Genomic DNA, 17,913 nt, shown 5'->3' with positions numbered 1-17,913 from the left:
TTGAAAGTATAGGAAGGAAACTCTGAAGTTGTGATTTCTAAGTTAGAAGTTACGTTTAGGGCATTGGGGGGAAATGTGTAATTTAAAAACAACCCAGGATGAAGGAAATAGTATCAAAACAAGGGGGATGGGAATTTTATGGGGACTATAACCAAGATGCAAATGCACAGATGGTGCAAAAATGAAAAATAATGTAAAAGATATATAAAATTAAACTTAAAAAAAAACCCAGGATGAGAAAGACATTTTCTTAAACAGCAAGAGCTGAAAGAAAGGAAGTTCAACTCTTGAAGATGAAAAGAGTTCCTCTAAAACAGAGTGCAAGAGAAGGAACAAGAGAGCAAGCAGGAACAAGAGGAGCAGCAGGAACAAGAGAGTAAAATAAATGACAAAACTTGAAGCCTATCAAGTAGGGACTTAACCTTAAGAGATATGGATGGGAAGCAATGGAAGAAGCTTAGCCAGGGAAGAGACAGGAATGGAAATTTGCTTCAGAAGGACTGAAATTAGTTACAAGGAGGAAAATTAATTGGAAAATAAGCAGATCTAAAGACAGTCTTCATCCTTGAAATGACTACAGTACTCCAAGAGATAAATAATGGTAGCTTGAACTACAATACATTTGGGGCAGAAGAGATTAAAGCATAAGAAAAAGACACATAGACAAGACACACAGAGAATAAAAACATAAGAAAAAGACACATTTGGAGCAGAAGAGACTAAAAGCATAAGAAAAAGACACATAAGACACATAGCAGAAATTAGTGATACCTGAATATCAAATATATTAAAAAAGGAAAAGTAAATGTACCAGAATCAATATATTACTCAAGTATTATATCTCAATTCCATATTTTTGAATTCAATATATTTATCAATAACTACTCTGGCATTCTGTAAAATATTGAGGCTAAAGGATAAATGTTTAAATAAATTGGCTTAGTTTAAATAATACTGGCAATGATAATAAGTAAACAAATATACAAACTCAAAAAATAAAATTGACTTGACAGGTTCATGTAATAGCAGCACCCACTGCTTGTCATTTCAGGTTTCCTGGGCTCTGAACTTGGGCATCTCCGCTCATCCCTCATGCCCAACCCTACCACTGAGCACTCCAAAGTCACCGACAGAGACTGAGCTGAGAATAAAGGGGATCCTGGAGAAACTAGACCGGCTGATGCCACCCAGACCCTTCACCCACCTGAACGCCACCACCAGCGCCGCACACAGCACAGTCACCATCCTCAACCCCCGAGACTCGTACTGCAGGGGTGATCGCCTGGACGTCCTGCTGGAGGCGAGGGACCACCTGGGGCGCAGGAAAGACTATGGTAGGGACTTCCTGAGGGCCCGCATGTCCTCTCCCGGCCTCAAGGCCGGCGCCTCAGGAAAGGTGACGGATTTCAACAACGGCACCTACCTGGTCAGCTTCACCCTGTTCTGGGAGGGCCGGGTCTCCCTGTCTCTCCTACTCATCCACCCCAGCGAAGGGGTGTCAGCTCTCTGGAGGGCGAGGAACCAAGGCTATGACAAGATTATTTTCAATGGTAAATTTGTTAATGGCACCACCCATGTCTTCACTGAATGTGGCTTCACTCTAAACTCAAGCGCTGAGCTCTGCACGTACCTGGATACTCCAGATGAAAATCCCTTTTACTGTGTGAAACCTCCATATTTTCCCTGTGAAGCTCTTACTCATATGACCACCAGGAATCGAGACCTTTCTTATCTTACTGACAAGGAAAAAACGCTTTTTCACAGGTAAGCATCTGGGGATATGCACTGAGAGGGGTGCCCCATGAACTATAGTGTCCATCTCAATTACTATTGAGAAGACCCTTCAGATGCCTCTTCTATCCAAGGTCTGGTCAGGTGTGTGGTGTCTCCATGTGCCCCCATTCATGACTCCCACTGCCACGGCTGACTGTTTTACGGGAATGTTCATGCAAAAGGTCTACACAAGGTAGAACTCTAAAATATGTGCCTGTACCTCCCTATTCTTAGACCCAGTCATGTCATTTTCTTTACTACACATCTAGGTTTTATAAAATGTATTCTTTTTTGCAGGGGGCCCCAATATCAGTATTGATTTTTTCTATTATTTCTTTATATTTATTTTACATCATTGTTCAATTTTGTAGTTTGCTTTCTCATCTCAGATGTAGCTGCATAAAATTCTCAACACCAAGTCACTCATTAACCATCACCGTAGTCTCTTGTGCTCCTCCCATCCCTGTTTTAATCCCTCTCCCTCACCATCCCTTGCTGAATGTCTCTGATTTATCTTTTGCTTGCTAGTTATGTCTTTTTTTCCTCTGACCCCTTACTTGGTTCCCCTATATTCCTCCTATAAATGAAACCATCTGATATTTTTCTTTTTCCTTCTGACTTATCTCACTAAGCATAATCCTCTACAGCTCCATTCATGTTGCTGCAAATGGCATGATTTTATCTTTTTTGATTGCTGAGTAGTATTCTATTGTGTGTATATACCACATCTTCTTGATCCAGTCAATTGTTTTTGGGCATTTAGGTTGTTTCCATATTTAAGCTATTATAATAAGATGAATTTTATGGGAAAGTATCATTCTGTGTTGCACAAAAAAAAAAAAGATTCCTTGAGAAGTGTGCAAAACATCCGTACCATATTTCTACACCATATTCATACACTGTACATCCTGTCTTTTAAATATTGCTTATGGCTCTACCATTTTTCTCTATAGCTAGTGTTGGTATGTGAGCTGACATCATCATCATCTCATCCAGATTACCTGTAAGAGATCCCCACCTGCTAATCACCTTCTCTAATCCATTACCTACTCTGTTGCCTGAGAGGTTGTTCCAAAAAGCCAACTTCTTTGGTCATTGCCATTTGACCTCAAGATCATATACTCCTTAGTGCATACTGCTCAGGTTGGAGGAGTCCTTCCTATTTCTCAGAGAGTGATTCGGTGACTCCTAAAGATCCACATACTAATGTGCGTGCATATTTATCCCATCGTCATGTATCAACATTGCCTTTCTCTCCTTGTTCACAAACTGCTCCTCATGTCTTGGTCTCCCAGTTCTCCACTAAGGTAGAAAATACTTTATGGCTTAAAATGAACTGTGATGGGGCCTCCCCTGTGGCGCAGCGGTTGAGCGCTGGGTTGCGAAGCTGCCCGCAGCTTCTGCGACCGCCAGTTCAATGCCCGGCTGCCGGAGGAGGGTCCCACATGGCGCACAGATCTCTCCTACCTCCCACTCCTCCCTGAGCAGTGTACTTCGGTCCTTCTGCCTGCTCTGCTCCCCGCTCTGGCTCTGGTGAATTCTCTCACCCTCCCGCGCTTCTGACTGTACCCAGTGCTTGCATAAATAAATAAATAAATAAATAAATCTTAAAAAAAAAAAAAAAAAGAGTGATTGTATGTCACCACAACTCCTAAAACCTGCTGGAAAATTCCTGAATCCATCTATCAGTTCTAGATACCTTTGCTCATTTACTAATTTTCTATAGACTTGGGGGCTCTGTCCATTACCCGTCCCCTTTCCATTCTACTAGTATCCATTTTTTCCTTGAGGATTTGATTTTCTTAAATTTGGTAACAAAGAAGAATCCTAGATTCTCAACAACCTCTTTGCTAGCAGTTTCCAAAGTCAAGCGTGCAGTGTCTCCCTCTTACTCTCTTAAAAAATATATGCTAAGAAAAATAGTCACTACCAGTATGGGAAAACAATATGTATTCCAGAATCTTACTTAGTTAATCAAGTTTTTGTCTCCTGATCCGTAGTCTGTGAATTCCTACAGAAAGAGGAAAAAGCACAGTTAGGTTTTGGTATTTTCCCCTTATGATGTCTGATAGTGTAGGTCAACAAATCGCTTCCTACCTAACCATCTCTATACCTAATCCCAGAAAGGATGAACATGTGCTAATCCCTTTCCTTCTTTGGACTGAAACTGAAGATTCAACATATCAGAGAATGGGATGCCAAGTGTATCTGTTTACCTGGCACCTGGGTCCCCAGTCCTTCTGCCTGGCACGTGATTAGCAGGATTGAAATGAAGAACAAGAGAAAAGGAAGAAGAGTGTCAGGTAGTCTTTTCTCAACTAGAGGAAAAAATGTAATGGTCTGAACACTACTTCCTGTTGGCCACTTGATAGATTTAGTGAGACAGCAGTGGATCAAGCAATTGCACTGTCTTCCAGCATATAGCTAACAATCATTGGAATGCAACTTTCTAGTGGAAACTGAAGGTAAACATTGCAGGATTCATGGATAAATTATTAGGAATCTTGTCAAAAGAGGTCTTTCTGCCATGCTAAGGAGACATAACTCCTTAGATAATGAAAGAGGAGATAATAGATGGAATTAAAAATTAATGCTGTTGCATTTGCAGATGGAAAGACTTTTCTGGAAGTAATGTTGACAGCGTGATCAATTCAAGTCTCAGAGCATCCAAGACAAATACATGAACTTGAATGAATGATGCAGAAGCAGCAAGAGATGAGAACTTGCAAGTTATAAATACTTTCAATCTAAAATTCCAGACCACACTGATTGTGTGTGGTATGTGAGGAGAACTTCCTTGGACTGGAAATACATTTGGAGAACAGATAGTCTTCCAGAATCCTCATTTATATACAGTACCCTTCATAAACAAAATTTACAACAATCAAATATTCAGTTGTAAAAAAAGTATCCTTCCTTCACCAATAGACATTTTCTATTATCTGTATTGTAGGGAGAAATATCAAACTAATTTATTGCCCTGTTTTTTGAAGGTCCAACGTGGGAGTTGAAATAATAAAACATCTTAAACACATTGATGTCTCTCAATGTAACAGTAAGTAGCTCTATCCTATGGTAGGTGGTGTTTGATGCCTGGCTTGGAAATTTTAAGAAATGAGGAATATATAGTATTATCCTAGCAGAGGAATATACCAGTATATATCAGAGGAAAATATCAGTATTATCCTAGCCATCATCACTTTCCAGGAGTACAGTTCCTAGTAGATGTGCTCCGTCTGTGACAACCCTCTGATCACTCAAACAAAAGCCTCTTGACAGGTCTAAGCATCTAGCTATCCAGACAGGCCTAGCTCTATTTCTGAATCTAGGGAGAGGGTGCTTAGGCTCAAGTATCTATGTTATTTATTCTATCTGCAAATCCCCTGGGTGAAACTAGAATTCAACAGCTTTAATTACTCACAGAATTATTTAGGGATTCTTCTTTTGAATGCAAAACTCAAACTCAAACTTATTTTTAAAACAACCAAAAGATCCATACCAGAATATTTTAGAAATTTATATGAAAATAGGACAATCTAACTTACTGCCTTACTAAGCATAGACTTGTCTAGGGAAGCCATAGCAGAAAAATAAGAATGTGGGATACCAACATGTTCCTTTATAAACATATACTATATATATAATATATACTATTATATATTATGTACTATGTATTGTATGTAGTAGTATCATATATATTATATATTGAATATTTTATATATTATATGGTATATATTATATCATATATACTATATGCTATATTATATATAATATATAGTATATATATTATATATATAGACAGGAAAGATGTTATAAACAGAGCTTGAAATCATTTTCTTGAATCAATCTGTCTCTTTGAAATCCAAGATAAGTGACACCAGAGACACCTACTAAGAACTGTATTGGGTCCTTGGGCATTTCATTCCCACCCCAGCTATTGTAGCCCCAGTGACATTTCTAACAGCATCAAGAATTAATATTACATTCTAATATTTAGTTGATGTACTTAACAATTTTGATGAAGTTTCCATTTTGCTAAATGCTCTTTAGTAGCAGACAAAAATTTCCTTATGAAAGAGTAACATTTATAAGATCTTAACATTAAAATTGACTTCTATAAGCCTGATTTTACCAACATTTATTATGAGATTTACTTGAAGTGATGACCTAGTTTCTAATATTCATTCATCCAGCAAATGTTTATTGAGGTGCTATTAGATATTAGGCATTATGAGAAAATGGAGAAAAATGAATATTCAGCAAGTTTACACTTTTTTCAATCAAAGTAACAGAAAAACTAAAAATTATTATCAAAACTAAAAGTCACAAATACTTGGAGATTAAATAGCATGCTAGTGAATAGTCAATGGATCAAAGAACAAATCGAAACATAAATCAGAAATTACTTTGACACAAACAAAAGTGGAAATACTACATACTGAAGTTTATGGGATGCTGCAAAAGCAATTCTACAAGGAAACTTCATAACAATAAATTCTTACCTCAAGAAGTAAAAAAAAAAAGCTCACATAAAAAACTTAACTTTACATCTTAAGAAACAAGGAAAAGAGGGCCTCCCCTGGTGGCACAGGCGGTTGCGTGTTGTGCTGTGAAGCTATCCGCAGCCTCTGCAGCACTGGTTCCATCCCCGCCAGCTGACGAGGGTCCCACATGGCGCAGCAGACCTCTCCTATCTCGCCCACTGCTCCCCTCAGTAGTGTATTTCCTCAGTCTGCCTGTTCTGCTCCCCCCTCTGGCTCTGGTAAATCCTCTCAACCTCCCACACATCTGGCCTGTATCCTGGTTCTTGTATAAATAAATTAATTAATTTTAAAAAAAGAAACAAGGAAAAGAGATCACAATAGAATGGAATGAAAAAGAGACTAGAAACAATATAGAAAAGATCAAAATAAACAAAATTTACAAGCCTTCACATAAACTCAACAGAAACAAAAAAGAGAGTGAGAACTTAAGGCAATAAAATATGAATGAGAGAGGACATGTTATAGCTGATTCCACAGAAACATCTTAAGAGAATATCATATACCAGGAATCAGGACTATCTCAAAAAAATAGATAAATTCTTAGAGATATACAACCTTCCAAGACTGAATTGGGAAAAAACAGAATCTCTGAACACATCAATTACTACTTAAGAGATTTACTCAATAAGCAAAAACCTCCCCCCAAAATAAAATGAAACTCCAAGAAGAGATAAAGGCACTATGATCCTTGACATAACTTTTGGCAATATTTATTTATTTATATTTATTTTTAAAATTTATTTATTTATCCATACAAGCACTGGGTACAGTCAGAAGTGCGGGAGGGTGAGAGAATTCACCAGAGCCAGAGCGGGGAGCAGAACAGGCAGACTGATGAAATACACTGCTGAGGGGAGCAGCGGGTGCGGCAGGAGAGGTCTGTCACGTGGCATGGGACCCTCACCTGGCGGCCGGGGATCGAACCGGCGCTGCAGAGGCTGCGGGCAGCTTTGCAGCCCAGCACTCAACCGCTGCGCCACCAAGGGAGGCCCTTGGCAATATTTTTTTAATCTGACACCAAAACCAAAAGCATATGAGCAAAAAATGAATGAGTGAGATACATAAAATAAAAAAAAAAAAGTAACCACTTGCCTTCCTCTTGAATTTCTTCCCTTCCAAGAAATGTCTTATCAGAGGAATATATCAGTATTATCCTAGCAATCATTGTTTTCCAGAGCACATCCTAGTAGATGTGCTCTGTCTGTGACAACCCTCTGATCACTCAAGCAAAAGCCTCTTGACAGGTCTAAGCATCTAGCTATCCAGACAGGCCTAGCTCTATGTCTGAATCTAGGGAGAGGTAATGGTAATGGTAAGAGGTAATATAATGATAAGAGGTGAAGAGCTGTGTTAGACCATGAGTTTTAATTCATATAATAAGAATAGCAACTTGATTATAGTGATGGAATCCTGAGTGTAGGCACATGTTCAAACTCAGTAAACTATAAACATTAAATATGAGCAGGTATACCAATACTTCAATGAGACATAAAAAAAGAATATAGTTAAATTAAGCACAACCTTGTACCACCACCACCCCACAAAAAGAGACTATCAAACAGTAATATAGAAAGGACTGGAAAACTGAAACCTTGCAGCATCTTATTAACCTTGGACTGATCCCTCCAGGACTATTATGTAAGGGATAATTTCCTTAAATTTTAAAGTCATTATTATTTGCTTCCTATAAATTACAGAATAAAATTATCAATGCTGATGTGCTGATGTCACAAAACCTAAATAGGAAGGGAAGACTAGAGGTGGGGATATGGCATCATGACTGACAAAGTGACATGAGCAAGTGATGGTCTTCCTTATGCCGCAGTGGAACATTGGGTGCATGCCACCTGTGACGCCTTGGGAAGGCGGACATGTGCCAACAGAGCCTGCACTCCTCATCATTATTGCTGGAAGTTTTCAGATGATTGCTTTGTGCTAACTGCTATGTGCCAATTCTAGAAACTTCCTATTAAAAATGTTACTTCAATATAGGAGGACTATAGGGGAACCAAACAAGACATCTGGGGGGGAAATAATAACAGTACAAAACACAACACAACAAAACAAAAACAGACAATTATAAATCAGAGACATCCTGCAGGGGAGGAAGCAGGAGAGGAATCAGAGGGAGGGAGGGAGGAGCAGAGGGGACTGGGTGATGGTGCACGGGTGCATTGGTGAAGGAAATTCTATGGGGACTACACCTGGGTGGGAGGGAAGCAAACATTATTTAAAAATGAACAATGATGGAAAAAATAAAGAAAGAGAAGGAAGGAAGGAAGGAAGGAAGATTAAAACAAAAATTTAAAAACAATGTCGCTTCAAGCTAGGTATTTAATATTCTTCATATTTTTTAATAAATATTTTATTTTATATAATCCCTACATCATTATTCATTTTTGCATAATGTATGTATTTTCATTTTGGTTATATTCCCCATACAGTTCCCACCCCCTTTTTCTGACCCTAATCCCTCTTCTCCTCCCCCCGCCCCCACTGTATATATCTCTGGTCTGTAGTTGCTTGTTGATTTTGATATTTACTTTATTGCAATTAGTCTTTTTCCTGGTCTCTTATCTAGGTTTTCTAAATTCCTGCTATGAGTGAGACCATCTGGTATTTTTCTTTTTTTTCTGGCTTATTTCGCTGAGCATGATCCCTTCCAGCTTCCTCCATGTTGCTGCAAATTGCATGAGTTTATCTTTTTTGATTGCTGAGTAATATTCCATTGTGTATATATACCACATCTTCTTTATGTTGACAGATTATATTGTTAGGCCTCTTTTACAAAATGAAAATATATATATTTTTTTAATTTTGGAAAAACAAGCTTATTTCTTCTTTAATGGAACAAAGAGCTGATTTGATGCAAGGACACCAAGGGATAGGCCACTGGTATTCAGGTTAGAGACAAATTCCTACATCACCAGAGAATCAGTCGGGTAACAGAGAAATGATGGAACATCAAGACTTAGCTGATGGCCAGATTTGGCAGAAATTCACTGGGAGGACTCAGATTGACTCAAAATATCTCAAAAGAAAGAACAGAAGTACCTAAAACAAAGTTGAGGATCAAAGCAGAGTACTAGGAAGGGTAGCGATCAGGAAACAGGAGTGAGAGAGAGAGACCAAGGGAAGACAGGACAAAGAAGACTGGATCTTTAACTTAACCAATAAACTCACCACAAGTATCTCTATTGCCAGGAAGTGAAAAGATAAAAGAAAAATGCCACGTTGGAATGGACAGTCCTGTCCCTGCTGGTTATACTTTACAAGGAAAGTGGGTAACAACATTTTGCAACCAGACTCAGTTTGATACAGCAAAGAAAATTGACTGCTTGAAAGGAAAACTCATTTACCTGCTGGGAGACTCGACTCTGCGTCAGTGGATCAAGTACTTACCCAATGTTGTTAAATGTATGTAATGAGTTCATATTCTTTTAGAAATTCAGGCTGAATTTGACATACATTCAATGACATCTCTATCCTGTCACTTTGACTGTTTTGATTCTTACTTCATTTAACTTTAAAAGATATGAGTCTTTTAATCTACAATATATTCAATTTACTTTTTCATAAGAAATTCCAATGAATTCCTCTTTATAAATTCCAATACCTGGGCCTCCCTGGTGGCGCAATGGGTTAAGACACAACCTATGCAGCTATCCACAGCCACTGCAGCAGCACGAGTTTGATCCCCGGCCAGGGAGGTGACCCACATAATGCAGCAGACCTCTCCTGACTCACCTGCTGCTCCCCTCAGCAGTGTATTTCAGTAAACGTGCCTCTTCTGCTCTCCAATCTGTCTCTGGTGAATCTTCTCACCCTCCATACCTCTGGCCTGTACCACAGTTCTTGTATGCATTAATAAGTAAATCTTTAAAAAATATTCCAATGACTACTGTACATTTTGATTGATATTTCACACATGGTATTAACAGGCACTCTACCCTAGAGGTAGGACTAGACCACACAAAAATAATACAGATGGGTGAGAATTTCAAATGATTGAGTATTCTTATGAAAAATGTTAATCCTTACCTTCTCATTAAAAGATTTCTTTTTTTCATCAGCACTAAAATTTTTTGATCTTCATGGAACTGGAGTATTTAAGAAACATTTGCTTCTGGATGCAGAAAGACACATTCAGATTCAGTGGAAAAAACACAGCTATCCTTTTGTGACTGTTCAACTCTACTCTGTGAAGGATGAGGCTTATATTCCTCAGGAAATTGACCAGATACCAGGTGACAAAAATACAGCCATTGTCATCACGATTGGCCAGCACTTCAGACCCTTCCCCATTGAAATTTTCATTCGAAGGGTCATCAATATCCGAAAGGCGATTGAACGACTGTTTCTAAGAAGCCCAGCCACTAAAGTGATCATTAAGACAGAAAATATAAGGGAGATGCACATAGAGCCAGAGAGGTTTGGCGATTCCCTGGGTTACATTCAACATCTTATCATGAAGGACATTTTAAAAGATCTCAAAGTGGGAGTCATTGATGCCTGGGACATGACCATTGCATGGGACAGCAAAATTATCCACCCGCCTGATCCTGTGATTGAAAATCAGATTAATATGTTCTTAAACTATATTTGCTAAAGCATAATATGCCAAATCTCCAGGGAAATATTCATAAGTAGCTCCATTTTTATTGTCAGAGAAGTTTTACTTATTTAATTTTTTAAAAGATTTATTTATTTATGCATATAAGAACTGGGGTACAGGCCAGAGGTGTGGAGGCTGAGAGGATTCACCAGAGACAGAGTCAAGTTTCCCATACAAATATCAAAATGAAGGTGCTTTGGAGATAAAAGAGGACAGTTAAGTATAGGAGCAATGTCTGGAATAGTTTCAATCAGAAGTCATTGGGGTCCACCCACTATGGAAAGCTGTCTGGAGGTTCCTCAGTCTACTAAAAATGGAACTACCATATGACCCAGCAATTCCACTCCTAGGGATCTACCCAAAGGACATAAAAACAGTGATTCAAAAGACCACCTGTACCCCTATGTTTATTGCAGCACTTTTTACAATAGGTAAAACCTGGAATCAGCCTGAATGCCCCAAAATAGATGACTGGATCAAGAAGATGTGGTATATATACTCAATGGAATATTATTCAGCAATCAAAAAACATAAACTCATGCCATTCACAGCAACATGGATGGAGCTAGAAGGAATTGTGCTCAGTGAAATTAGCCAAAAGGAAAAAGAAAAATATCGGATGGTTTCACTTCTAGCAGGAATATAGGGAAACCAAATAAGACATCAGTGTAAAAAAAATAATAACAGTACAAAGCACAACAAAACAAAAACAATTATAAATCAGAGACATCCTGCAGGGGAGGAGGTGGGAGGAGGTGAGAGGGAGGGAGGGAGGAGCACAGGGGACTGAGGTGATGGTGCACAGGTGCCTTGGGGAAGGAAATTCTATGGGGACTCAATCTGAGGGGGTGGGGGGAAGCAAATATTGTCAAAAAAATTAAAAAATTATAAATGTTAAAATAAAGAATAAACAAATAAATAAAAGCAAAATAATAAAATAATAAAAATAAATAATAAATACAAATAAAAAATAATTTAAAAAATAATAAAGTGATTACTCATATATAGGTATTAAAAAAATAAAGGTAGGATTTTCTTCTTGGAATACTCCATGTGCTTCCTTGGCTATCTGGGTATAAAGCAGAGCAGCAATCCACTGTTACCCGGGTGGTGGACTGAGCCAGTCCTAAGGATTTTATGCCTCGGCAGACCCTGGAGGAGCAAGGTTGATGTTCCCGAGACAGCCGTTGGCCCCTGCCCCTGGTCTCAAAGCTTCTCAGAGGTGTTGATGCAGCACTTGGTAAGGGAGAGGGCAGCACAGTGAAGATGGTACCAACCAGCTTATACATCCAACCTAAAGGTTTATACCAGAGTATAGAATGTGTGGGTTCCATCACTGCCTCCTAACAGGGTACAGCTGGCCTCCCAGGAGGTTCGAGGCTTCCAGGTACTTATACACCTTGTGATTCCAGGCCCTAATTGCCCTGATATTGTTCAGCATCACTCTAATCCACAGTCTGTCTCTCCTCCTGGCATTCATGTGGCAATGACAAAGAAGAGAACTCTCAGCAGGAGAGCTGCAGGAGAGAAGCCCCAGTGGCATGGCTGGGGGATCTGCCAGGGCAGTGTCAGAACCCACACATGGTCCTGCATGCCACTTTGGTGCCAGCTCCTTTCCTGCCCAACACTCCTTTTCCTTCTGTTCCTGCTCCCCAACTCTTGATTTTCTGTTCACCTCCTTCCTTCCTTAAGAGAGATGCCTTCCATGAGAAAGCACAGGATGACCCCAGCACTGTCCTTGGAACATTTATATTCACCCCTAGTTCCTAGCACGGGGTGAGGTTCATAGTAGCACCCGGTTACTATATATCAGACAAATGAGGCCGCATCTCTATAAATCCAAACAAAGCATGAGAGGTGGGATACATACAAAAAGAACACTGCATATTAATAACTAATCAAGTGGGCAAATCATCTGTAAACCAAGAGGAGGAAGATAATATAAAACATGAGTGACAGGGAGGAGAGGAATAAGTCCCTTCATCTAGGAAGGGGTCACGGATAAAATTCTGTGTTTACAGTGAGAATAACTGCTGACATTTCTTTACACCTACTACTTTGTGGGTAAGGAGGGAGGGGCATGAAGCCTAGTTTACAAAATAGGGAAGGAAGAAATCATCTATGAATCAAGTAGCCTGAGTCTTCCAGGATATTTATATGCAGCTACTAATTACCTTGTCTTCTATTCCCCTCCTTTTTGATCCTGCAATATAGTACATGCTGAGAACCTAAAAGGTCCCAACGAAGAAAGAAGCCCTTGGAGCAACCGTCAGGAAAAAGGAGGCTCTGTTCCAAGAATCATACATTCAAGCAATACTTATTTACTCAACTATTGAGATGGGGTGTGTAAACAAGGTCCCAATGCTAAACAAGGTCCTGTCTGCAAAGAAGGGTATGTAAGAGGGAATACTGGTAAGTATCAAGCTCCTGCAGGATGTGTGACAGCTGCTGTGAAAGGGTACTGGCGGAGAAACAGAGTCAGCTGCCCCAGAGTTGAGCCTTCAGAGAAAGCTTCCCAGAGAAAGTGAGATCTCAACCTAAGGGAGATTCGAGGACATCAGACGAGGGCCAGGAGTGTCACCTAGAGGGAAGGTAGGGAGAAGAGGGTTCCCGAAGAAACAGCCCCAGACCCTCCCTAGTGTGCCCTCCTGTTTACAAATGGGATGACTCATAAAATATTGCTGGCATTTATGTTAGGATGAATTGTGCAAACCATTTGTACAATTGTCAGTGTTCCATGAAGGTTAGAAAGAAAAGGTTTCCTCAATTTAGTCAATAGCATTTCACTGAGAATTCAGTCTATCCCAGGTCAGACCAAGAACCTAGCATTCAATTGCCCAGGGATGTGTTTTCGGTGAAAAGGTTATTCTAATAGGGAAAAAGTTAATATTCCCTCAGTTCACCCATAACTTTGTAACCTGAGGCTGGTGACAAAATTAACCCTATTTTGTGTCAGTTTGTGTCCCCAATTAAATTTTAAATTCTTGTGAGTAGGGACTAAGCCTAGGACAAGACAGATTCTAACATATTTGTCAAACAAATGGATAATTGTTGACTACATTTTAAAGAAGTATCACGGTTTCTGAAATGTCTACAAGTTTTTTTTTAAATGCCAGTCTCCTCCCCGTGTGACTTAGCTGGATGTTGGGGGATGAGAGTGACTATGGAATGGAAAATCTCTTTCCAAACAAAATAGGTGCAAGAGCACCCTGAGCTGCAAAGAACAGGAGGGCTGTGCTGTACGAGTTTCGCCTGCTCAGCCTCTGCACCATCTCCAAGGGCTGTGGTCATATCAAGGAACGCACGCACGCACGCATTGCCTGCCTTTGAATCTTGACTCCTACAGCTATTAATTATCTGACCATAGACAAATTCCTTAACACATCCCTGCTTCATTTTCTAATTTACAAAGTGGAAGTAAGATAGGACCTACCTGAAAGACTTGTTTCCCTGTGTTCACTGAGTACTTAGATTCCTGGCTAAGTCCTCATCATCTCCAAAAATATTCTTCATTACCCTGAAAGAATTCAAATCCCACATACAAACTAATTCAAACCTGTCCGGTCATTTTTCTTTCTAATTACCATTGACCTTCACTTCTGAGCTATTTTGACAACCCACCTGGAGGGCCACCCCCTGGTCATCACTCTAGTGACATCGCACCCTCAATTATTGCCTTTTAGTCGTCTGTGTTTCTTAGAGTCTCACTCTCATTAAAAGACACTGAGTTCACTCACTAATTCAGGAAACGAAAATGTACGGAATGCCTTTTATGTCTCAGGCACTGCCTCCCTGTTTCTTCCATTCTCGTTCAACTTGTAAGACTCCTCCTAGCCCCATTTCCCCTTTCTTCCTCCTACCCCAGGCTCAGCAGTTACTTCACTACATTCTCCCCTAAACTCTCAAATTCATTGAACACATATTTTCTATTTGAAGTCTCAGTTTCCTCAAAGGAAAGCATATCTTAATTCTTTTTTTCAATAATTTTTTTAAAAGATTTATTTATGCATACAAGAGCTGGGGTGCAGGCCAGAAATGCAGGGCCAGAGACAGAGTGGGGAGCAGAAGAGGTGGATCTACTGAAATACACTGCTGAAGGGAGCAGCAGGTGAGACAGGAGAGGTCTGCTGTGCCGTGTGGGTTACCTCCCTGGCTGGGGGATCGAATTTGTGCTGCAGTAGCTAAGGATTGCTTCATAGAACTTAACACCTTGCGCCACCAACATGGTGCAAGTCCATGCTGTGTCTTAATTCTTAATTTGCCTCTTGGACAATTTCAGTCTTCTGAAGCTTAAAATGATAGGGATATTGTTCCACTAGATAATGTACATTACTGGAGGTTACAAATTAATTTGCATTCTTACCTCATAACACATAGCAAATAAACCCCTGGTTATTTACAGATTCAACCACTTTTTCCCTAAATCCAACTATTACAACAAACTAAGGGGATAGAGTTCCTATGAGGTATTCTTTTAAAAATGTAGACCAATTACAGCTAAACGAAAGTGGCAAAATCTTGCAAGCAGAATATGACAGTTTCTGAATCCATACAACTATAGCACTCATCTAAAGCAAAGCAAAACTTTGGAAATTATGATTGGAAAATAAAATACAAATATTATAAGCTGTGACAATGTAGAAATGTTGTAAGTAAAATTTGGAGGACAGGCAAGAAGATTTCCTGTAGGGTGGTATTAAAAGATACTTTTTTAGAGCTAATAAGTAATATATGCTTATATATTCATATATATAAACAGATGTGTGAAAAATATATTTGCTTTAATAAACAAGTTATATATAACCAATATATATAACGTATCACATACTATATATAATTATATATAATACATACTAGATATTATAATATAGTATTGGTATACTGTACTATAGTATACATACACACACACTATATATACTACATTGTATACACACTATATATACTATATTATATATACACCAGATAACACATATGCTATGCATAACTATAATATACTATATATAACATATATAATTTATTTATTAAAATACATTTTTTTAAAAAAGGGTAAACACAAATGTAAGTAATTTAATAAATAAACATTGTGGAGTGTATGGGGAATATGAAAATAAAATTTATTATTTAAAAAAAAAACTGAAGGTGCTGGGGGTTGAGGGGTGTACTTGAGGATGGGAGAGGAACCACCTCAGGCAACATGGTCTGTGCCCCCTTTCATTACACATGGAGCAAAAAAATCTTCTTTTCTTAGATCCTTTTTAAACTGGTAAAAAGATCTCAAATACCCGCTGGTGGTTAATAAATGCCCCATATTTAGAATCAACTTGAGATCCCAGGTCTTCAGAAAATGTCTACCCAGACACTGGTGTCACTGAGGATGTTTATGTAGCGCAACAGACGAAAGCATAACATTCTCAAAAACCGAAAGACTTCTATTTATTGGTCCCTGGTAACACTGGGATGAGAAACAGGAAGCTTGTGATATGTCCGGGAAACACCCAGCAGCAGAGGATGTGGCCATATAAAACCACCAACTGTCTTTGCTTCATTGAATCTGCAGGTGTATGTGCCAGCAAGCTCATTCCAAGTGACAGTCACCTCAGATAGACAAGCACAAGCATCTTCATAGGCAAGACAGACAAGATTTCCACGGCCACAAGAGTCAGTTAAGAGCTCACAGGGACTTGGTTACCACCCAGGAGAAGTCATTAAAATGGTGAGTAAACACAACTATGGAGTCTCTGTCCCTCTCTCTCTCTCTAATCTTTTTTTTACATTTAAAAATAAGTACTTTTAATACTTTAATAATAAAATGATAGTAAATAGTAAAGTGCTATAAAGAAAATAAAGCAGAGTAATAGGCTTGAGAATGTTTGGCAGAGGTAGGTGGAATCCACCTTTAGAAGCCTGGTAGGAGAGCCTGTCTGAGTCAGCTGGATATAGGGGCGTCAGCCACAAGCAGATATGTGGGGATCCTCCTCAGAGTCCCATCAGTACAAAGGTGCTGAGTCTGGAACACATTAAACAAGTTCAAGGGTGGAGAGGACGAGAGTATAGGGGAGAGAGTCTCAGAATAAAGGGAGGCTGGTAAAGTGGGCATCTTACGGTGGTGAAGTGTGAGGCTTTGAATCACTTTGAAAGGTGGTTGGAAGCCTTTGTGGTCTTTTAAGCAAATGATGTAACAATGTGTGTTTAATTTAGAAATTAAATTTAAAATTTGGGGCTGCTCTGCTCAAAAGTGAATACAAAAAAGGTAAGGATTATCTAGGAAAGCAATTAAGAGTCAACCTAAACCTCATCCAGAGGCCAGCATACACAACTGTGTATCTGATTGACGTGGCCAGGGAGAGGAATTGGAATGGGAATTAAGAAAGGTTTTACTCACTTAAATAAAGCATTTGGCTGTGTGTTGTTTTTTTTAACACTTCTACTTGTTTAAAAATATAAACAAACAAACAAAAATAAGAACAAATTCCCTGTATGTATTGTGTATTTAATTCAGAGTAGTTAAATTTTAAGAACTGGTTTGATCATATGTATACACATTTCCGTATGATTTAAGAATTGAGTTTTTGGGCCTCCCCTGGTGACGAAGCGGTTGAGCGCTGGGCTGCGAGGTTGCCCGCAGCCTCTGCAGCACCAGTTCCTTCCCCGGCCGCAGGTGAGGGTCCCACAAAAAAAAAAAAAAAAAAAAAAAAAAGAATTGAGTTTTCATAAACCTTATACTATTTACTACTACTTACCAATACACATTCACAGTAACTTTGTGGCTTGCAGCAAAGTCCTTTCAGGCACACAAATGTACCACAAAAAAAAAAAAAAAAAAAAAGGGAATACAAGCCAAGATTCAGAGGCTGAGCTGTCACACTGAGGAGAGATGCTGATGGCTGGAACCAGCCAAGAATCCGTTGAGAAGGCGAGGAGAGGCAGGCTATCCCAGGCACACATTTGACTCGGAATTGTTAAAAAATGCTGTCCTTCAGA

The 17,913-nt window shown here is 39.2% G+C and overlaps 1 protein-coding gene across 1 annotated transcript; it reads left to right on the top strand.

The window, feature by feature from the left end:
- The first annotated feature begins 1,342 nt into the window (after window positions 1-1,342).
- NXPE1 (neurexophilin and PC-esterase domain family member 1) lies at window positions 1,343-10,926 on the top strand. Its single transcript, XM_037504267.1, has 4 exons — window positions 1,343-1,764; window positions 4,767-4,828; window positions 9,522-9,734; window positions 10,391-10,926. Exons 1-4 carry the CDS (start codon window positions 1,358-1,360, stop codon window positions 10,924-10,926), a joined length of 1,218 nt encoding a protein of 405 aa, XP_037360164.1. The 5' UTR covers window positions 1,343-1,357.
- Window positions 10,927-17,913: the final 6,987 nt, after the last annotated feature.

Source organism: Talpa occidentalis, unplaced genomic scaffold (genome assembly GCF_014898055.3).
Source record: "Talpa occidentalis isolate TD23 unplaced genomic scaffold, MPIMG_talOcc4v2.1 talOcc4.12, whole genome shotgun sequence".
NCBI classification, from domain to species: Eukaryota; Metazoa; Chordata; class Mammalia; order Eulipotyphla; family Talpidae; genus Talpa; species Talpa occidentalis.
Note: the sequence above shows the minus strand (reverse complement) of the source record. Positions and strands in the feature narration are given on the sequence as shown.